The sequence below is a fragment of the Grus americana genome, chromosome 6 (genome assembly GCF_028858705.1).
Source record: "Grus americana isolate bGruAme1 chromosome 6, bGruAme1.mat, whole genome shotgun sequence".
In the NCBI taxonomy this organism is placed as follows: Eukaryota; Metazoa; Chordata; class Aves; order Gruiformes; family Gruidae; genus Grus; species Grus americana.
The window spans coordinates 24,513,932-24,537,770 of NC_072857.1; the positions used below are offsets into that span (position 1 = coordinate 24,513,932).

The 23,839-nt window shown below is 38.6% G+C and overlaps 1 protein-coding gene across 12 annotated transcripts in view; it reads right to left on the bottom strand.

Moving 5' to 3' along the window:
- Positions 1 to 19,519, bottom strand: part of ATF2 (activating transcription factor 2) — a 50,993-nt gene extending 31,474 nt beyond the window's left edge. For 2 of the 12 annotated variants that reach the window (XM_054829778.1, XM_054829772.1), the window contains exons 1-7: positions 19,398 to 19,519; positions 15,514 to 15,547; positions 9,604 to 9,672; positions 8,895 to 8,964; positions 6,446 to 6,542; positions 4,592 to 4,710; positions 2,727 to 2,855 (exon numbers count right to left, since the gene is read on the bottom strand). In XM_054829778.1, the coding sequence (XP_054685753.1) occupies positions 2,727 to 2,855; positions 4,592 to 4,710; positions 6,446 to 6,542; positions 8,895 to 8,942 (393 nt within the window). In that variant the 5' untranslated portion in view covers positions 8,943 to 8,964; positions 9,604 to 9,672; positions 15,514 to 15,547; positions 19,398 to 19,519. Of the gene's footprint in view, positions 1 to 2,726; positions 2,856 to 4,591; positions 4,711 to 4,932; positions 5,190 to 5,672; positions 5,843 to 6,445; positions 6,543 to 8,894; positions 8,965 to 9,603; positions 9,673 to 11,641; positions 11,752 to 11,943; positions 12,071 to 15,513; positions 15,548 to 19,125 lie in introns of those variants that run through there. The other 10 variants (XM_054829775.1, XM_054829779.1, XM_054829776.1 and 7 more) reach the window with 10 other exon arrangements.
- Positions 19,520 to 23,839: the final 4,320 nt, after the last annotated feature.

A 23,839-nucleotide genomic window follows, 5' to 3' on the forward strand; every position in this document is an offset into this window, starting at 1 on the left:
ATACAGAAATGCAGATGGCCAGAACTAGTAATCGATTGCAGTATTACAGTAAGAAAACAATTGGTTTTAAAATAATTAGGTTAGGCAATTAGCTATCTGACAACAACTAAGTCTCTTGTGAAACTCTTTTGAGGGTCATTCTTTAAAGTACTGTTAATAAGAAACTATAATGAGTTTGAAAGCTCTCAAAGAATAAATCAGGTTTCATTTGCTTATTATTTTAAGGCTAAAAGGCTTTATATACTTCTAATGATATCTTGGTCTATTCAAAGCAGAATATCACCTCTTATTGAAGCCTAACAGAGCTCATGGAACTCTCAGAAAACTAGGAAAAGAATTAAGCGTAATTTTTAGAAGTCTCTAAGAAATTCATAGAATCACAGAATGGTTTGTGTTGGAAGGGACCTTAAAGATCACCTAGTTCCAACCCCCCTGCTGCAGGCAGGGACACCCTCCACTAGACCACATTGGCCAAAGCCTCATCCAACCTGGCCTTGAACACTTCCAGGGATGGGGCATCCACAACCTCTCTGGACAACCTGTTCCAGTGCCTCACCACTCTAACAGCAAAGAATTTCTTTCTAACATCTGATCTAAATTGACCCTCCTTCAGCTTAAACCCATTACCCCTTGTCCTGTCACTACACTCCCTGGTAAACAGTCCCTCACCAGCTTTCCTGTAGGCCCCTTCAGGTACTGGTAAGCTGCAATTAGATCTCCCTGGAGCCGCCTTTTCTCCAGGCTGAACAATCCCAACTCTGTCAAATTCATTTGACAACTACAAGGAAAATTAGAATTCTTGCACGTACATTAACAAGCTGTAATCATTTAAGGCTACTAAAATACATTCAGCCAATGAAATGGTTATAGTGGCATATATATTTTAAAACCAGCTATGTCCCAAAAAAACCCAACCCTTCCCTCCTTCAATATATCTACAGAAGGAGAATATAAAAATCTGAGAAAACAGCAACACTCTGCTCACATTTCTCAACTTCTGCAGGCCACATGCAGCAGCACACTCCTAGCAGCACCCTCATCTTTGCTCAGCTTGTGTCTACAATCAGACATCAGAACAGCATTGAGCAGCAGCAGCTTTTCACTTCAGCACAGTTACAGTGACAACACTGAAATTACATCATGAATGAGACAAGTTTATAAGTACTGCCAAGCATTGAGATATAATTTTCACTTGTAATGATGCTATTGAGATAGTGAACCACTACTGCATAAAGATATTAATATCATCTCTTGCCAAAATTAGAGTACTTGGAATAAGTATTCACAGCAAAAAGCCAAACGGACCTCTGAAATACAGAAGAAATGAAATAAAGATGACTTAAGATTTGGACTATGATTTGCTTAATGTAAGCAGCTCTTTACATGTATTCCTTTGAATGACTTTTGCTATATTTGAGACTACATGATTGCCTTGATTCCCTATGATTACTCATCCTTGCTAACTAATAAAACTCAGCAAAGATTTGTAAAGACAAATCTGAGTTGAAACTCTCTTAAATTTCTATCGCACACTTAAGGCTCTTCTCTCACTGCTGCCCCTTGGCAGGAGAAGAGAAAGTTGAAACCAGAGAGGTTCAGACTGGATCCAAACAAAGACACTTTCACCACAAGAACAGCCTGGCCCTGGAACAGGTTGTGCTGAGATTGCACAGCCTCCCTGCTCTGAGGTTTCAAGACCAGACAGCGTAAAGCCCTGAGTAACTTGGTCTGATCTCAGAGCTAACCCTACTTTGAGGGCTAGGAACTTCCTGCAGTCCCTTCCAACCTGAATTACCCTGTGATCCTCAAAAGTCCTACTGATTTTTGGGAATAAGGTAGCTAAGTCCCTCAAATGCAGACTGCCCACTGAAGATGCACATGGAAAAAAGACCGACCAGAGCAACCATATTGCTTTATTATGTTCTGCTCCTAATATTTTTATTTATTGAAGTAGGAATAGAAATAATTAATTCATTTCACTAATTTTGCTTCATTTTGGGTTGAGAGAACTCCACATGATGAAAACACTGCAAGTCTCAAAGTTATCATAACTATTAAACCATTTATTTCTTCTTTAGAGCAATAGTTCTAAAACTAATTTGACTACAACATCCTCTAGTGAGACCTCAGTCTTCTATGAGTATGCAAGTAAACACTAAACAAGCAAATGCCTGAGATCACCACTTCTATAGCCTAAAGAATATGAAATTTGAAACGAAATTATCTGGTGCTTAGCTTTGAAAGACAGCCTATTCACCCCTGTACGTTTTTGTGGAACGTCCCCTGCTGTTCCGCAAAACAATTTATGGTGAAACATAGGATAAACATAAAAATACACACATGAAGAGTCAAACTGTTGACATTATTTAAAAAAAATCCAAGAGACTGAACTTTCTTTACTTTTTCATGAATGATGATACATAAAACAGAATAAAGAGCCCCTGTAGCTTTTGCTAACCTAGGATGAATATTAAATTTTATTTTCTTTCTGGCTTTACTGGACGGCCAGTGCGAGGCAAAGAAATAACTGTGGTGAGAAGAGCTAACTAAAAAATTGAACTAGTTAAGTATATATCCACAGAAGTATGGCAGACAAAAATTCTTTTCCTTTCAACCAGCTAAGTAGTGTGGCTATCACCATGTACAATAAACTTACAGGTCACCAGAAGATTTGAAAAATGAATGCCAATAAGAAAAAAAAAAAAAGGGGGGGGGGGGTGTCTGACCTTTTCATCATTGGTAGTAGACTCCGGATGAGGTAAAGGACTATCTTGATGAGTTGTCTCTACAACAGAAGGTTCTTCAATTTTATTTCTTATAATTGGTGTTGCAAGAGGAGACAGATCTAGAGGCATCTAAGAGCAACAGCATAAAACAAAATTACTCAATGTCTAAAAAATTGAAATATGCAAGAAAACATAAACAATTAAAGAAATATCAGCCTCGTAACAACAAGGAGGTGCTGATGTTTGGAACACGTTGATGCAGATGCATTACTAGCCATGGCTAATTTTCCAGCATCTGCATGATTACCAATCTTCAGTTAACACTTCGTCTTTCAACACCAATGTCAGACTAAGTATTTTCTTCTTGAGCATTAAAAACACTCTTAAAGTCTTCCTTTCCCAAGAGTCCCAGGACAATTATAGCTGAGGAAGGACTGTGCTATACTTAAAAATTACAGTTAGAAGAAGGTATTATGCTTCTATATATTATTATATCACATGCCACAAAGCACAAAATCCTAACTACATTTCCAAATTAAGAAAACAACTGTGGACAATTAATTTCAAACTTATTGCAGCAAATAATTATTGAAAAAGTAGTTTTTATATTACTACACAGATAAAGTCTACCAGGACATCCGAAATGCCACTAAGAAATTAAGTTAGAAAAATACTTAAAGTAATACTATAGATTTGAAGGCCTATACTCCTGTATAGTCTGCTATCCAAACACTTTTGGAAGAAGCTTCCTTCAAAGCTCATCATCTATTTATGTTCTTCCATATGCTTTTTTTTTTCCCAATTCAATTCCTAATTTTCCTACAGAATATATTACTAATGGGAAGACTGTTAAAAGTAGAATCTTTTTTCATACCACATCTGAATATGAAATACTATACAAAAAACCTAACTATCAATCCCCTAGAAAGTGTGCTATTATGGTAAATTTTTCCACTTCTTGCCATGATTGCTTATATATATTAACAACCAGAGATACGGCAGGACTGTGTTTCATCTCATAGCACAGAGGGCAGCTTGGAAAATTAGTATCAATTAAAGACATTTTTAAAATGTTTAAAATATTTTGCAATACCTATAACCAAAGTGAATAAAATTTTTCATGTGCAGAAGTGTTTATATGTTTGGGTTCCTAACCAGTTATGACTGGGAAATACTAAAATAAAGTAGAAACCACATTTAAATGTATGGGAGGTTCCTCATAAAAACATGAAGTTGCTAAACAGATACAGTAAAAATTTTTCTTATATTGCAATCTGACATTAAAAAAAGTAAATGTTTAGGTTGTGATCAATAATTTCTAGGCAAAAGTGATTTCAACACAGTGAATATAATTATAACCGACTTACTGACACTTCTTTAAATTCAGTCAGTATTTAACTCTCATTATCATTACTATTGATTCTTAGAACACTGGTATTTTAAAACTAATCAAAATAATCAGTGTTTACATACTATTCTTTTCGCATGCGTTTCTTGCAAATGTTTTTCTTTCTGCAAAAACTCTTTACTTTCCAGACTTATTTTTTTGCTTATTCAGGGTCTAATGAAATTTCAGCCAAAGCTAATGATTAACTTCAACAGATACAGACTAGATACTTAAAGAATTAAGACAAAGGCAATGTATCTCATTGTCCATGCTAACTATGTAAAATTAATCAGGTAGACTAATCTTCAGAAGAGTAACCTTAGATTTGTATTCCCTCTATACAATATATATAAGCAGCTGGCAAATGATTATTGGTACAGTTTAGAGGGCAATATATAAATCCAAATTTGCTTTTTCTAATGGAATTTCTGATATGAAAAAAGTAGAAGCTCTGAGAAGAAAAAGTTTTTGAACATACTTTCTTAATGTCATCTTCAGAAGCCTTTTTAAACTCATTTTCAAAAGGACTTGCTAATTCATTGAATAAGCCCACTTCTTCACAGTTCTTCAAGAATCGAGTTGGTGTTGGTGTCTGATCTGAAATGAACAATGGTATTTTAAAATAAAAATAAAATTTATGAACGTACTTATTGTAAATACTTTTTAGAATAAAAGCAAACTGAAAGAGACGACGTGGTTAAGAACTTTCTTACGCCTTGCCAGCAGGCTCCTCTCTGCCTTGCAGGGAGGCCAAGTAGAAAGCATACTCCACCTGCCGGAGACAAGCAACTGAAGTTCGCAAACCAGTAAGCCCCTTACAGTCTTGGGAGCATTTCTTCTGTGTCCAGAAACCAGAGGGAGCTATTCTGAAGTGCCTTCTCTAACACGGCGCATCACTTCAGTGAGCAAGCAGGCTCTCTTTTCAAATAGAGATAAGGCCTACATGAAGGCTTTCGTTAAAAAAAAAAAAAAAAAAAAAAAAAAAAAAAAAAGGCAGCACATAGCTCATGGACAGTTTGCTTCTTTCTTCTCATATTGTGAAAACAGCAGTGGTTACTTTCAAGTGCATGGAAGTTCTAAAAGGAAGCAAAGGGTGATATTGTATACGAGATTGTATTGACTCCTATGATGCCTGAATACTCAAGCTGGAATCACAAGACTTCTGGTGTCTGGCTGACTACAGCACAAAACAGCTTCAAAAAAGTCTTTCTATAAAATTTTTAGTACTATGTAAATTCCCCTTATTTCACTATTATTACCAGGTCAAAATTAACCACATTTGCCAGAAAGTTACCTGCAATTAAAATATTGTAAAGTGGTATTACGTGCACCTTACTAACGTAGGCTGACATTTACGACTAACTGTTCATACACAGGAATGTGGCTGCGAAGAGACAGATGCTGCCGCGGTTTCATTCTCAAACACCTCATTATTTGACAGGTCCCCTTTCTTACAGTATAATTGCCAAGGATCACGTTTAGCATTTTAAAATGTATAACTGCTGGTTTAAGAGTAACAATTTTTTTTATCTTGTTGTCCTAACAAATTAGCCACTTACAAGGAAAAAAATTTCAGAAAATGTCTGAAAGCCTTTGTGAAGTTCATTTAGGCTGTTCCACCACTGAAAAAAAGCCACTCTAACTTTAGAATAATTAGCATGTGCTATCTTCAGCCAAGAACTTTAAAATTTATAATGCAGTCAATCATCCATTGGTGTTTATTCTGATCCTGGACAAACAAAAAAGTTAGTTACAACAGACCAAGGGTATATCATGAATTCAGAACTGGAAATACAGTAAAAGTATTTTGAATTTAAGCTAAAATTAAAACCAAATTTTTTAATCTTTCTTCTACTATCCCATTTAAAGAATAATAATTACCAATTTATTCTTCTAATGTCACCATAGTATGTAAAAAACACTACATATTTTAAAATTTAAAACAAGTAATATGAACACATAATTAAAATTTAAATACAGTTTAATCTAGTTAAAGATCCTGTTAGGTATAGCCTTTATTAGTGTGTGTTCTTACTGAATGCTTATTACATAATTTCATCAATTATTAAAGTACTCATTATTGAGAAGTATATAGACTATATATCAGATCCAAATACAAGTTACTTATGGAGAATAATACTGGCTTCAAATTCTGACAAAAGCTGTTTATGTATGATAATACTGCCTAAGCACACATTGCAGACAGCTAGAGCGAAGAAAATGTTTCATATTCTCTTAATATAAGTCTACGCATTATGTACAGAAAATACAGAAAATGTTTGCCCATTCCAGCAGAAAAGTGCATGAACTAGTTATAAAAGTATATACTAACCAGCCACAATGACACTATCATTACGAGCCGGACCAAATTTCAGTGTCATCTCATGTTTATGTTTATGGACAGCCAAATGATCCTCATTGGTAAAACGCTGCAGCAGAAAGTTTTAAGAGATAGTTGTAATTTTCAGTGTGAACAAAGTAAATGCAATTCTACAGAAAGTAATGTTTACAACACGTAAAACTATCATCACTATGTTAACACACAACCCTCTTAGGCAGATAAATCTTGTTCCTTGGTCAACAACACCAAGCAGAAATATTACTAAACACAAATGAAGTTCATAGTAACTAAAGAGTAATGGTATCAGGGAAATGGTAGTATAAGTACCTGCATTCATCAAAAGTCCAAGATAAAATTTCAGAGTGCTGCAGACTTCATCAACAGTTAGCAAACAGGCATTTGCTATACTAATGAATCCTGACAATGCTTAGTAATTGATTACCACTATTTGATATCTGTATTGTGCATATTATCACAATAATGAGAATGTAATCACAAACCCAGACTTCACTGTATTTAACAGCATAAAAATAAAATAAAAGTATAGTTCCTGCCCCTGACCATTTAACTATATAAAACAGGAGGCAGACAGAATGAGAAACACTGGAACAATGTCAGACAACTGAAAAGCTGTGAATGAACTAAACTTATCAGCATTTTAAAAATCTCTCAGGTTTTCAGAGGTATGCCAGTTTTGTGCATACTTCCCCCAAAATTTGGGGCATATTCTATTGAAAAAAAAAAAGCACTAAGCAAACTAGGTGCTGTAAAATAGACATTCTCACTTTTACTAACTTGAAATTTGCTATGCATCTGTAATTGTGGGTAAAGTTAGTGTTTCAATTGAGATAATCTAAGAAAATGTTTCCCAAGGTTTCCTAAAAAAGAACACAATATTCAAATTCTTACTTTTCTTTGTGAACATTTGAGTCCCAAATTATGTTTCTGATTATTCCTCAATAATTTAAGTGACTCCACATATATCTTGTAATAGATACACACCAAGTGTCATCTCTCAGAAAACAATACAGAAAGTTCAGTTAACCTCAGCATACAGTCACCCAGAATATTTCTGTGAGAAAGGACACGTACGTGTGGCGCTGAGAGAGAAATTAAAAATGCAGGGTCACTGAAAGACAGGGTGATACAGGCCAGGCACTTTTTTTGTTAGAACTCTGGGTTCCAAATGCCCAGCTCTCCATAGCTCCCGTACCTTATCTCTAGATAAGCCAGAAATTTTGGTGCTCTATCACACTAAGAAACTTAAGTAGATCTTTCTGTCCCCACTACATGATGGACAGGCTCCTTCAGAGAGAATAGGATCTCCAGATCCTGACTCCCTCTCTCTATTCTACAGTATGAGCTGGCATCTGGAGAAGCCTTGCCCATTTTCTCTCTTCTCCTTCACTGGAATCAAGGATTGCTGCAGACTCGTGATGCGTCTTCTATGAGATTTAATTGCCAAAACACTTCTGACAGAGCTTACATCGAAACGAGATTCAAATAGGACAAGGACAAACATGCTGCTTAGGAGAAGACAATCCTCTTCCATTTTGATGTCTCTGAACATATTAGACATAACAAGAAAACTTAGTCCTTTCCTGCTTTAAATACAGAAGGCTCTATTAATATAACATTAATGCTGTCATTCATCATAAAAACTAAGTTTTCAGAATAAAAATGAAAGTGTTTTGAACTCAAAATCCAAATAAATCCAAGTGCACTAATATAATGAAAAAATACAGCTTAAGAAATCAATTCTACATGAAGGCAGCAGGGATGTCCATCTCATGCAGCAGATAATGCAAATTCATTTGTTTACAGGTTACTAAACTACAGCGTTAAGACAGCTTCCTTTAAAGCAACTATCTGCTAAACCACTCAATAAGACTTTTACTTTTCTGCACACATTCAGTTGTGTATCTACTAATGCTATTTAATAGAATACATTAAAACTACAACAAGAATTGAAATACATTTTGTGGCTTGCACGCTGTTAGCATCTTCCTATGTACAAAAATATACATAAATAAAAATTATGCCATCACTTATTTGCAATCACCATGGTTGTGAAGATTACTGACAAGCAAGCTTCATAATGAGCTCCGCACTAACGTTCAAATATTCTGAAAAATACAGGCTACCTGATAGAAATTAGGATGTTTCTTATTTTTTTTTTTAAGAAAGGCAAATAAAGCAGGGCTAATGAATGAAGTTGTTTTCAGCTCAGAAATGGTAATTTAATTAGTGTTTTTCTTCTATAGATAGCATTTTCTGAATAAACACACAAAATCCTAGAAATTCTTGCTGTCACCTGTTTTTCAGCAAAACATACTTTCTACCAACTACCATAAATCACCTTTTCTTCGATCCCTAGAAATATGTTTCACTGTTTTACTTTGGTTTGATCAACGTTAATAACATCAAGACAGACCATTACCTGGCCGCATCCAGGGGCAGTGCATAAAAAGGGTTTGTCATCACTCATATTCCACAGGTCGTTGTGCTACCTGTATCAAAATGAGAATGGAACATATTTTACATATATTGCAACAAATTATCAATCCATCAACATCCAAAGAATATTTTAATATTCCATGGGCAAGAATTTCTGCCTTCTGGCTATACTAAGAACCTAAATACCCCAGATTCAAGTAGAGTCTGGATTCCAAGCTCTGTCAGGAAGGTACACAAAACCCAATTGAGACAGAGTAGGTTTTGAACACACATCTCAATCGGAAAGGCAAGTATTCGTACGTAACATGACTAATTGCAAAAAATATCTCAAAACACAGACAACTTGTTATTGAAATAAAAATACATTGTCATAATCGTCCAATTCCCACAATTAAAAAAAGAACAAAGTAGCAGACAATATTGAGTAGTCAGGGATACAGTGCCAACAGATGAGGAAAAAGTAGTTGATTCCTTACTCTTTTCATAATCTTTAAAGCCCATCTTTAAAGATAAGTTAGCAGATAGCCCTTTATGTAAACTGCTACAAATTTAACTACAAAAATATGTACTTTATTAATGTTTCAGCTATACAACTAAATTACCAACAGGCTAAAAAAATATTTAAGAAGTAAGAGATATTAATTAGATTTTGTGCTGTTTTGCATACTCACCACACGTACTAATGCACATACCTGCCAGATTTCACATATAAACCTGTTTCATAGGGCAAACTATCATATCCTCCTTTTCATGGCAATGAACTGCAATTGAAAGAAGATATTAATTACTATGTGCATTAAAACATGTAATAATGTATGATTTTGTAAAGATAAATGATATAATGCACACTATTCACCCATGAAATGCAATAGTTTTCCAAAGAAATTATTTACTTCAATACAACCTCTAATTAGTTATGCCTTCTCTCAGACAGAAGGAGATGCTTCTACTCTTTCATCCTGCAAGCACAGAACAAACATGGCAAGGTACCATCACTCCACTTCAGAAAGACGAAGAGGGACACAGGTGGGATTGAGCCAACCTGTGCTGGACAATGCACAAAACTAGTATGTGGATGCTGTGATATCAATGACAAAAAATAATAAAGTTCTGGTACAATGAACATACAAAATCAAGATATTGTTGTCACATCGCTAAACCCCATAGTGATAAGGAACTAATCGCAACACTAAAGTCACCTTAGGTAAGTAACAGGGTGGGTGGGGGGTGGAAAATGAATGTACTAAATTAGCTAATTAGCCAGGAGATGACAAGCACTCTCAACCCATCTGTGGCTTTACCCTGGAGGAAATACATTCATCTTTAAATATGAGTATTTGTATGGAGATCTAACAATGTTAGTTCTGAACACTGCTTAGCTTGATGAGGCAAATAAAGATGAATAAAGATGTCTTTATGATTAAAGATCATAAGCAGAATAAATCCATCTCTCCCCCAGCAGGCTGCAAGGCTTCTGGAATTGTCTGACCATCCTAAGAATGTATACTTCTGGTACACCGTTTAGCACTAGACACAAGACAGATCAAGCAAGCATAAGCAAGTCATTTAAGACTTAATACCTCTGGGTTCTGTAAGGAACACTTTACCTGATCCCTTTGCCTGCGCCTGTACAGTAAAAAGTTAGTGGTTAGACTTTTTGGATACTACTTCAAGGAGAAGGAGATCCCAATGTCCTTGGTCATGGGCACTGAATAGTAAAGAAGCAAAACATGGAGTGGAGAAGATTCCAAAGTGTCACTTCTAAATATATATGTTCAACAAAATGAGGATACTGAGCTGAGACCACAAGCCAAGAAGAGATGAACGGCTGCCAGAAACTTCAGAGTCTTTGGCACTGACAACTCAGGGAAACATTTATGTCCCAAAGAAAGGATGCCAAAGCAAATCAGGGATGGAGATTGTTCTGCTGTTCTTCACAAAGAGTTCATAACCTGTCTCAAGTTTCTGAAGGGATGAAATATTTCTTAACTGTTCAAACTATGAACTTGGTACTGTCACCAACAGATAGTATGAACAAGGTTGTGGGCAAGTTTGAATACTCACGACTAAGGCTTCAGGGTGAAAAAATAAGGCCCTTATCAATGAAGCTTTAGGATTACATCCTTGTATTATTGGGAACTTCAACAGAGCTTATTATCCTTGCTCAGCTATGCAACAGTCAGATTTTTTTTTAAAAAATGCAGGTTCAAAACTAACAGAGTTAGTCTCCTTTAGATCTCAAAAGGAATTTGTTTTGTTAAATCTTGATCATGAGGCACCATACAGTTATATATGGCTACAATATTCACATATGGATATACATTATGAACAGGAGTTATATCTGTATCAGAAATGTCTGAAGGTGTAAGAAACAATTCTGGGGTTTGGGTTTTTTTAATCCAAAGAATGAAGATTTTGATCAACCAAAGTGCATGTACGGCATTTTTTCCCCTCTGTTACTATAATGTGTTGTCAGTCTTTGACAAGCCACAAAATCTACTCAAGCCACGCTGTTAGTATTTTTCTTAGGTCATACGCTGTAAAGATCAATTTTTCAAGTCTGATCATTTTCTCTTTTAAAGGAATATTACTGAAACACCTATTTGCACATGAAGTCGTTAGCTGGTTCCATGTTTTGGTTTGTGAAGCCTGTGGATTTGGAATGCCTGATTTAAAAATTAAAAAAATCAATCCTTGTGAAAAAAAGTGTCATCCTTCTGACAAACTTACTGGAAAAAAGTTGGAGATAAATCCATTTCCTGATCTTTGTAATATTATCTGACTGCAGGCCACAACAAATTTTATGAGGTAATGCCTTGTAAAGGTATTCCAGCTAACATCTAAGGAGAAAAAAAAAAAAAGTACCTTGAAACACCGAAATTTTTGCACTTAAAAGAGAAAATAAGTTCATTCATGCATTCCAGCAAGACCTTGGACATTATAAATCTAAACAGAAACTGGATCTGACAGGATGGGAAAAACAAAGACCTCATGTTCATTAGAATAGTCAAATGGGTAAGGATTTTATTTACCTATTACAAAGACAAATGCAAAGCTTGCGCCCAGAACGTAATAACTCCATGCAACAGAGCAGGCTGAGGGCCAAACTGCTGTCCAGCAGCTTTGGGGCAGAACCTGTAACTCCTGGAGGACAACAAACTGAACAGAATTCAGCATCATGTTGCTCGCAGCATCGAAAGCTAACAGCCTACTGGGCTGAATTAGCAAGAGCATAGCAACCAGATGAAGGGAAGTGATTGTTCTCCTTTACATGGCACTCGTGAGGCTACAGCTGGAGTGCTGTGTCCAGTTCTGAGCCCCACAAGACAGATGACAAACTGGAGAGAAACCAGCAGGAGCCTCATCAAAACAGTTAAGAGGCTGGACTACTACAAACAAGAGGAATATCAAGAAGCAAAGTTTGTTCAACATGGAGAAGGCAGGCTAAGGAAGGATCTACTTGCTGTCTTACAATGTGTAGAGAAGACAAATCCAGACTCTACTACGAAAGGATGAGATGCAACATTCACAAGCCGCACCAAGAAATTTATGGACATGTATAAAAGCAGCGGGGGAGGGGGGGGGGGGGCCAGGGCAGAAATCACACTGTGAGAGCAGCTGAACACTGGAACAGGTTAATCCAGTGGGGCTGTGGAATCTCCATCCCTGGAGATATTAAAAATTTAAGTGGATGAAATTCTGAGCAATCCAAGACAACTCTGAAATCTGAAGTATACCATAAAGACATAATAGCTAGAAAGAGAGGTGAATAACAGCAAAAGACAATCCAAACTTCTGACAGCTTTAGAAGACTTAGTGTGGTTAACTTTACAGCCAAACAACTAAAACTGTTGCTGCTAGGGAAAACAAACAAACAAACCAACCCCATCCTTTGCCTCCTCTTTTCCTTCTGGATTGTTTGTTGCCTGACAGGAACAAGACTAACACACAGAAGGCAAATTTTCAGAAAAGAAGTTTGTGATTGCCACTCTGATCTCAAAAGGCTACTGGAGACTTACTGCTCTAAAAAAGAATATCACAGTAAGAAAGAAGAATTTAGAAAATATCCTTCCCCTGAAAACCGAAATAGCAACTTAAAGGCCATCTTGACAAACATATTACTCACCCAACCAAATAAGAAATAAAATATGTAAACTGCTAACCCAATCGCTACAGATGAATTATAGCCACCTTGGATTGTCACCCAGGCAACAGCAAGCACCTTGTCCCATAGAAAAAGAGATGGTCCCTGAAGCAACCCAGTCTGAATTGGAAACTCCAGCCTTATCTCTTCTGATTAACTGAACAGTTCAGTGCAATGATTCTTACTACAGTTCACTGAACTGCAGCTTTCTTCTGCAGGTCTTCCAACTCCAAATTCCTTTCAGCAGCATAAAGAAACCCATACGTAGAATTCTTTTGAGTTACACTGTGAAACAGGATCAGAGCTGTACATGGGAAAATCATTAAATAATCTCGGCAGTATAATCAACTTTGGTACTTAAACCAGAACGTAATCTCACTTTTTTTGTGTTTGCTCCATACTTTCAATGCAGAGGTAAAATACTTTCACATCGCTTCTATTTAAAGTGTCATAAGCCTCTTTTATCACTTTTGGAAAGCAAACAGTACAGTATAATATATAAATAAGTATATATGCATGTTTAAAATATATATAATACAGAGAAATAAAAACAGGTTTGCAAGCAATTTACTAATATTTAGGACAGTGTGCTTATTTCAAAATAAAGATGTTTCTACAAAACATCACACAAATGTTTATCTAAACATGCTACAAAGATAGCTTCAACAATTATTTGTATATTTTTAATAAGATTTTAATTAAACAACTAAGGTACAGTTTCTGGAAACTATTACTACATACTGTGAGGCTTGCTTCTAAAATACCTCCCTGTAGACAATTTGGAAAAGAATAGAATCACACACTGACTTAAGCAATGTCCTGTTGGTTACTTTTACTGGTAAAGGTTCTTCTGTTTTCTCTTAATTCCCTGCATACAAGAGCATAGAAGACACAACTGACACCTCATTTGATTTTTTTTTTCTATTAAACATTTAAATAGCTGTTTAAAAATGTGTATGTATTGATAATCCTTGCAAAAACCTCTCCAAGTTTGGTGAGGAAAAAAATAATTCTTCACACATACCTAGTAAAGATTCATTAAACTTGTAGCTAAAGCCTCTGAACACTTTACCTGTATAAAGCACACTGTATGCCAAAAGACCTCTGTGCCCTAACCTGCTCACGGGCTGTGCAGGCTTACCCTGTAATTATTTATTCTGAGCACCGTAACAATACAGAAACTGCCCCCCTGTAATTTCAGGGCTGACACAAACAGTGTGGAAGAAAACAGCCTGAACTGAACACAGAAAAAAACAGACAACTATAAACATAAAGAAAAAACCCCCAAACCCACCAACCTTAAAACTTTTCAATTTCAGCATTGCTCTACTGGCCAGCAAGCAAGCAAGACACGCTCTCACAAGTGTGTCACCCCCCTAAACTGGACAGTCCATAGAGGACAACCTGACAGTCTGCCAGCTACAGCAGTGGCTCATGGATCTGCTACTGCTTACACGTGGGATGCAAGCCCAAGTTTTGCAGCTAGACTGACCACTCGCATGTGGCTCCAAGTCAAGAAACATCCCTACATTCTGGTTTGAAAAAATGAGAAAGTTGGACAAAAACTGTGTTAGGGCCATTGAGACAAATCAGAATTATAGTAGTCCGTCAGCATCTAGTCTCCCTTGGGTCTGTACATTACAAAGTACTGAAGTTACACTATCAGTGATGTATTTTCCAACGGATGTTTGCATTTCCTCAAGACCGATCGTGTCTACTCAACATTTCCTTTTATTCTTCACATTTGATCTGGGATTGTGCCCCTTTTTACTGCAAGATACAAACTCTTACTGTATGCAGAATTGTTAACTCTTAGTAAGCTTTTCTGTAGACCTCATCATAGTGTGTAATTGCTTTAGGTAGCATAACATTTTTAAGATTTTACTTTAAAGCTTCATTTTACAATAGGAAACTGAAGCATAAAAGGGAAAGGTCACAATTTTTCAAAGTCTTTATCAATTTTAAGAGTTCTACTTAAGATGCATACTTCTTCAAAGGAAAGTCAAGTGGACTGAATATATTTGCCACAGTAAAGAATAACATTCTCTTAATGGTTACCTGAAGAGCTGAATTTAGTGTTTTGCTTGGCTCCATACAAGAATTTTAATAGACATGCTTCTTTAGATGAGGGGAAAAAAAAAGTAGCTATTTTTGTTTTCCAAATTTAAACACTTCAAAATTAAGAGAGATGGCTTTATCATGCAACCAAATGAATCAACGCAAATCAAAATGAAGAGGACACCTTTTATACTTGCATACAGCATTTAATCGCCTCCCACATCTGAGTCTATCTTTATTTCCACAATTTTCTACAGAGGCAGACTTGCAAGTTTTACTTTCAGTAAAAATCAGAAGTTAGTATGTAGACTACACCACTTGCTAAGAAATAACATAAATAAATAAAATCAAGATTTGTATTTTACGGGGGGGGGGGGCGGGGAATCATTGCTCCACTTACCTGGAGGGACTGGAACAGCTATTTTTTCAGCTTCCTATAAAGCAAAAGAAGAAAGGTGAAGCAAAAGTGGTGTAATAAATACTTGACCATTGCAGTCCACTTTCAAAAGTGTTCTGACTGATTGTATTTGTGTAATGCCACATAATTTAGCATTCCTAAATATAAAACTGGATAATTAAAAGAATAGAGGAGAAATGTTTGAAAAATAAAAACATTCCTCCTTATAAAGATCAAGAGAAAGTAGCTCAGTTGATTCCGCAACAAAGCTATAAGCCATAGTCCAGAATACTTAAAGGTTGTAAATCTCAAAACTGGCTAACAGGAAAATGGGAGCTCCTTCTTCACACTTCATTGCTTAATAGAGTGGTTGTGTTATTTCCTAGAAGACACATGATCTATTTCAGAGAGTTCTGGGGAAGAATAAGGAAGAATGTAATGCCTGCGCCTTAATGGTCAGATTTTTTTCTTTAAAGTAGTCAAATGTTGGGCACTTTTTGTTGATGCTATGAGTTAACTGCTTGTAATTGATGTGTAAAGTTAATTCCATACCTTCCTCAGTTTGTCTAAGATTCTGTAAATAAAGGGGAGAGCATCTGGACAAGAAGAAAAAGATGTGAGAAGTGAGGATGATTGACTTAGCAAGTTCAAATAAGAACAAGAAAGCCAGCTGGACAGATAGTCACATGTACAGAAACAAAGCAATTTGGTTACTTCAGCTTTGCTGAAGGAGCAGGCTTTTTCCACATGAAGGTACATTTCTGGTAAATGGAGAGCACAAACGGAATAAAGAAAGGTCCTTCAGCCTAACACTTTGCGTTGGCTGAGTATGGCTGCTCCCAAGTCCAACCCCCGGGTTAACTATTTTCCAGAGGCACCTTGATTTTTCTTTGACTTACTGGAAATTCATGCTATGTGAATACAGCTGTTGTATATAAGTGAAAGGCCAATGAACCGCAGAGAAGAAATATACAGGCGTTAATATTCCACTGATCTTTTTACAATTTGCTTAGAGAGATATTAGTACTTATTTTTTCCCAGGCCATTTATCGAGGTTTGAGTGTCTTAATATTGCCCATCAACCTAACAAACATTAGAAATCCAATCTCCTTTTGCTACATTTCTTTCAAAAAATTAAATAAAAAGCTTAAAATTGTTACTTCGTTTTCATATTTTTTCAGATTGCATCCCTGAAGTATAAAATTGAATACAATAATTAAGAATTTAATTTTTTAAAAAAAATCTTTAAATATATCACAAATATGCCACTACAGGATTCCCATTGCTCATTTAAACAGAAAGATCTTTTTCTTTCCTGTAAGCAATAATATAAGTGACCGTTGGCATTTACCTAGAAAGGGAAACATACTATATTGCTTGGAATAACTCACTGAAGAGAAGTGGCTAGCTGAACTGCAGCCAATGGAAAAGTTCTCAGGCTGAACTGAAACTGACACAGAACAAAGTTGGAAACAGTATAGCATAAACTTGAAAAAAAAATATTTATTGCATATTTACTAAATATTGACTCATATTTCTATCACTAACTACATCCAATGCCTCTTTAGAATGCATATTATTGATTTGAAACAAATATAGTTAAGTTATGCAGGAGGACAATGATAACGTGAAATCTACTCATTACTCCAAAAAAGAAGTTAATAGTATTGAATCATGTTTGTTCCTCTGAAAACAGTTAATGCATTATTTTTATACAGAAATTCAACATCATTTTAAGAAACCATGAAAAAGTTGAGATTAGAAATAACATAAACTTTTAAAATTAGTAAAGCTTCTCAGAGATTTAAATGTGTGTTTGTAAGTTTAGACTAATTATTTGTGGAAGGAAAAAAATAATAGCTAATGACAGAAAAGGAATTTTAGGCAATAGATACACCCAAAATTTAATTAAACAAGATTCAAAAGCATACCATATCTCAGGCTGCTCAACATGCTGTCACAAAACAGAAGTAGCATGAAAACCAGAATTATTTATAGAATTATGTATGATCAAATTTAAGACCCGAAAGCACCTTATATTAGATGCTGCATAGTCTAGAAGTTTCTGGAAAAAGACATACCAAACATGTTCGTATTTCTAGAATTCAAATCAGGATAGAAATATCAATTACATTATGAAGAAGATCAAAGACTCAACTAGTTGATGAAGTACTAGGATCCAATACTGGTATTAAAACAAACTCAGAATGGATTTTAGAAAAAGCTGCTTCACTCCATGTACGCATTAAGGGTTTTTTATTATTTCACATTTCTTTTGATGCATTATATAACAAGCAGTCCCTGACAAAGTTGTTATTTTGATTTTTTGTAAGACAACTTTCCCATTTTGATTCTGGAATGTAGAATTATAAACACTAAGAGAATTCAAGTGAATGCCTAACTTGACCATAGTCGGTCCCTCTGAAATTATGTCTGCAACTGGATGTCCATTAAGAGGCAGTAACATGTTTCAGCAGAAGGCTGAAGAAATCACATTTAGCCACCTATGGATGACTAGGATCACAAGGAAAAGTCCTCCCCATCCTATCAGCTACAGCTGAATTTAGCATCCAACATAGACCTGGCAGTATTATGACCCTAACTTTGGGAACTTTTGGTTTTATTAACTCTAGCTTTACACTCAACAAGAGCTTAGGACGTGACATTCTGTGCCGTGAGTAGAATATGACAAGAAGAAACCAAAACTATTCTTTCAGAAGGTGGAAAAGAAAATACATTTTGGCCATATACAGGGCCACTATTTGGAAAGCGGCGGATGATTCAGAACTTCCAGCTTTATTAGAATTTCTCATTCTAGTGCAATGAAACAGGTGACAGTATCACTATCTGAAGACTCTGACTATTTGAAGATTTTGACAGTATCACTATTTCTGGGAGAAAGTAACATAACACAAAGCAAACAAGTGCGTGGATGGGACATGGAAACATAGTCATGGATCCCATTTCAAGAACAGGGATGCAGAAAGATTGCAGAATGAATAAGACTGCAGAAGCAACATGGCAGCACGCATCCCTTTACTCCAACCATCAAGTTGCACTGTGGCCCAAAACACTTGTGCCTAAAATACCATGCAGCCATCATTGCTGGAGGGCCCGCGATGTGGTTTTTTCCCATGAAAGCTTCAGAGATCTTTTAAGACAACTCGAGATGCCTAGTGCACAGTAACAGGCAAAGCCAATGGGGCAACTGCTCCAGAAGGACCACGTCCGTGGCCCGAGCCCAGGCAGGCCGCCACCTCCCTGTGGTGCAGAAAAGCTGCCCTTCCCCTCCCTCCCAACACCCCCACACACACCGGACCCCTCTCGGCGCCCTCCGCACCAGCACCGGGTACGGACCAAGATCTCCCTTCAGAGCAGAAGATGGATGCAGGGAGAGGCCTCCTTGGAGCCGAGGCGGAAAGGCCGGACCTGGTTGCCCCCTTCCTCCCGCCCTCCCCCCCGCCTTTCACCCCCCGCCACGGGCCGGGCCCGGGGCAGGTCCCGGCGGTGCCCCCGCGGGGCAGCCCGCTTCCGGCTGCGGGGAGCTGCAGCCCCCTTCGCCCGCCCGCCCGCCTCCCCGCCCCGCTCCCTCGGGGCGCCCGCCAGGACCCCTACCTCCGGGCGGGTAACGGTCTCCGCGGCGCCGGCCGGGCCGCCCCGCCCCGGCTCTAGGGGCGGCGGGAGCCGCAGGCCGCGGTGGGGGAGGGGGCTGCCGTGGAGAGGAGCGGCGGCGCCATGTTACTGCCTCCCGGGTATTCCCCGCCTACTGCCGAGCGGGGCCGCTCCCTCCCCTCCGCCCCCAGAGCGCTCGCCCGCCCGGGCACCGCCGCAGCGTGGAGGGAGGAGCCGCCGCCGCCACCGGCCCGCGCTCGTGTTTACAAACTCACCCCGGGAACGCGGGCCGAACGGCACATTAAAGGCCGGGTCCCCCACAGGCTTCCGTCACTTCTCGCGATAGCTCGGCTGACATCTCCGCGGGCAGCGGGGAGGTGCGCGTCACGTGCCGGGAGAGAGGCGGGGCGGAGGAGGGCGCGCGCTGCTGATTGGGCGCCGCCGGCGGGGCGGCTGGGGACGGTGTGGCCGGAAGCGCCCGATGCCTGGGTGTGGCCGAGGGGCGCCGCGTACACGGCGGTAGCTAAGCAGGCGCGGCTCGGGCCGCCCGTGGATGGGCGACCGAGGCGCTGCCTCCCGGGCGACCAGCGTACGGAGCAACGGGAGCGCCCGCGTCTCGGTCGGCGAACGCCCCGGGTTCTGCTGCTCGCTGCCAGCACCGGTCCTCTGCGAGGAGCTGCGTTAGTCCCGGTACACCGCTGCCCGGTCCCCGCCGGGGAACCTCGAGTGGATGTGGCTGGCTGAAGACGTCACTGGCCACATCTGGACAACACACGTGCCGCGAGAGCCGAGCTAAACTGTACCCGTGCGTGATCCTGCACGTTGGGTGAAGCGGCTGTTGAGGCAGGACTCAGCAGCCGTGTCGGCTGGGGAGCTCAGGGGATGAAGTGCCCACCCCCTGCTGCTGGTTCTGCAGGAGAGCCGTGGAAGGCAGCAGGCAGGGACTAAACCGCTGCGAGGTTTTGCTCCGTGATGGCACTCGACACGCTTGTCACATCTAAGGTTTACAATAATCAGCCCTCCAAAATGGTCTACTGGCTGTACTCCTTGGGTTTCCCAATCTCCCTACTCACCCCATCTCTTACGGCAGCAACTACAGGTGTGCCTGAAGCCATACGTCTGCTAAACATTCACCTTACTGAACGTCGTATCAAGCGCTGCAGCACAGTACAAGGAAGGGAAGCATCTTTACCTAAATTTAACACAGAATTAGTTAGCATTTTGGATGAGTTAAGTATTGCAATCATATATGGTAACACAGCTTAGCAAGTATGTGCTCTGAATCACAGATGAAGTTTTAATTCTGTGCCTGTGTTATCATCCGGAACTGTCTTGTTCGGAGACTGACCTGAGAGTGTGAGACTATGAATAACAAAAAAACACTTCTAAAAAAGAAGTTCCAGTAAATGGCATTATATCTATGTTTCCTTGTACTTGCAAAAGACAATATGGTATGTTTCATTTCTTGTAAATTGCTTTGGGTGGGCGCTGTACAGCACTTTTGCAATGTTCTATGAGATAAGGTGGGCAAAAAAGCACTGTACGGAAGTACAGTTTACTTAAAGGTGGCATTATTCTTCTCTGTGAGCATGTTGCAAAGGGCTCCAATGCGAGAAAGTGCAAAGAGAGGAACAGAGATCTTACTTCGTTCTTCACAGAGCAACTCAGAGCTATATCAGAAACAAGTATTTTTCAGTGGTTTAGATCTACCATCACATGGCAGCGTCAGTCCTGAACAGAGAACTGAACTGCAAGTTCTCTGCCTTTCTTCAGTCTGGAATTGGTGCAGAAAAGAGAGGGAAAGGGTGAATCACTTTTACCTGCAGGAATAACTTCAGAACATAACTGGTAACATGAACATCTCCTTCATTATACATTAGGATAAGACTGTTGTGTACATCACTATCACAGGTGGAACGATGTTGGATCTACTGGGACAGCAGGCAGAGTAGTTATTCAGAGACAATGAAGATTTCTGCTTCAGCTGGCTCCACCTTCACCACTGAAAGACGAACACAGTCTTTGGATGTGGAGAATCTACAACATGAATCTTCCCGAGCTGACGGTCTCTAAGGTCAGCACGGTCCACCTCAGAGAAACTGTGACAAAGGCTTCAGGAAAGCGAAGCCTACAGTATCACCTTGTGGAACTTTGTATCTGGTTTCTCTGACCTATGAAAAAGATTTCTTGATGGGAACTCTTGCAGAGATCAAGAGTCCTTTTGGATAGCTTGCTGCTGCCCAATAACTGCAAAGAATTACTTAAAAAAAAAAAAAACCCAACCATGTAATCTTTTACACAACTATAGTTTTTTCTTTTGTGGGTATTTTAGGAAAACAGAAAATTTTTTGTAAGTACACTCAAATTGACTGAGCTGAAGTGCTCAAGTAACCACTGAAACCAAGCTCTGTTTTTCAAGAGCAGTGAAAACAGAGCAATAGAGAAAAGAAGCCAGTGTGCCCTGTGATCATTCAGATGTGAACATCTGCCCATCGCTCATAAGCCCCTTATTGTCTATAAGGAGGATAATCCCTTGCATGAAGGCTTGTTGCCATGTTTTGAAAGACCTTGATTAGTCTTTATGTGTAACACTGAGATCCGATTCTTTCAAGATTGGCATAACCTAATAGCAATTTTGCTTGAGTTTGGCCCATGTTCACCAGTCTGAGAGCGAGTCAAAAGTTAACAAGCTTGGGGAGATGCCACTATAAAAATAGACAGGCTTTACATCTACATACAGGGTCACCTGAGATGTCTGCTGCCTTTCAGACAAGGCTGATCATAGGGAAAAGGGTACATGTGGACAGGGTGAACCACATGGGAAAAGATGGGATGTAAATCCAGAAATCATTATTCAAAGCTGATTGAAGTAGCTCATGATGACTCAGGCGGCTTTCTTATTGAGGCTATGGAGCCATAGCTTAGTCAGAACTTCTCTCTACACCAAACAATTATAACTGAGCATAACCATTTTATAAATAAACAAATTGATAAATATGATTAATAGAGCTGGAGCTAGGCTTGACCAAGACAAGTTTGAAGACCCTTGTTTGGCCAAATCCCAGTGGTATGGAAATCTGAAGCTTGAATTAAGCTAGCCCACTAGACTAGTCTACAATATTAGGACACGGATTGGCACCTCAGATGCCTGCAGAGATCTCTACAGTGCTGAAAGAACAAAGTTCACCACCCACCAGAAGGATAGCAGTACACAGATGAGCTTTAGCCTGGAATTCTAGAAATCGTTACCTGCCTTTAATCCAGGACAAATGCACTGTATGTCAGCTCAGTAACAGAATAGCTTATGAGAACAGGTAATAGTGAGTTCATAAAAAAATCCCAGTGTGAGTATAGACCAGATGGAACATAGCTGCAATATGCTTTACCTCCTACCCCTCCCTCACTGCCAAAATCCCCACTTCCAGACCTAGTCATATAAGGCACTACTAATGCTGTGCTAGAGGTGAATATTTAAAGATGCTGCCTATTCTACATTCCTAAACCTCAGATATATGAAATGATTTACATAGCAACTTTTAATCTTTTTGAGAAGATGGCCATTTTCTTCTAAGAACATATGGAGCAAGCTTCTTGTGCTAGGTCTAAGGCAACATGAACACTAACTTGGTATTTCAGTTCAGATGAAAACAAAGGTCTTACCTGCACATTGCACTGATCTGAGAGCCACTAGTTATTTCTCCATTTCCCTAAGGATAGACAGCTTACAGTAGTTTCCCAGATTTAATTCAGTAATTACCTATTTAACAGCAAGATGACAGAGCTCCGAACAAGCTTGTTCACCTTCTTCCAAAGTTCAGCTTACATTTGTTGAATGACCAGATCTATTATTTAACATTCTGAATAAAGTTTGAGATGCTATCAACCCCCCCACCAGATTAGTATATATTAGCACAGAGTATGTTGCTGTAAGTGCAGACAACACCATAAATGCATTTAGATTGTTAAGACACATACTGTGAGAAGCAAAGCTTAATACTGCAGGTATTTTGTTATTAAAAATGCTTTGATCCTACTGCTCTTAAAAGAATTTGGGAGATAACACAAGGCTGACTTTACAAAATTAAGAAGCTACAAGTTCTCCCTTTTAGTTAGGTGATGCCAAGAATACAGTAACTAACTGTGTAATATCAATGTGCCACAATTAGACTCGGACCAATCTAAAGCAGTAAAGTTTAGTTCAACTGAGACACTGCTCAAAAATCAAGTAGAAAATTTTTACCATGGTGATCAAAATGTATAGTTTAACTGAAAACTGAAAGTTTAACTGAAAAGTTAAACTGTTTAACTGAAAGTTTAACTGATGGGAAAAGAACTTTCCTATCACTGTTCATAGGTTTGTGTTTAGCTCCTTCTATCAAGAGGTGCCTTATGTGCCAGCTGTCCTGAGGGAAAAAACCCAAACTGTGCACAGAAACAGCTCTGGATAAGTTTGAAACAAGTGAAGGAACAAGGCCAGCAGTATAGCCTTTCACATTTAATCTGTGTATCCTATGATCTTTCAAAGATATGCCACATTAATTTCAACAAACAAGTGACACTCCTATATATATTAATAAAAAAATGTTTGACTTGAAGTCATTTTTTGAGATGTCTTATGTGAGATATGTCATTATCAGGAGAAATGCATGCTGACTGAATGACAAGATGCTGTCTTCCAGATATCCTAGTGAGAAAGATAATAAATGCAGGCAACAGG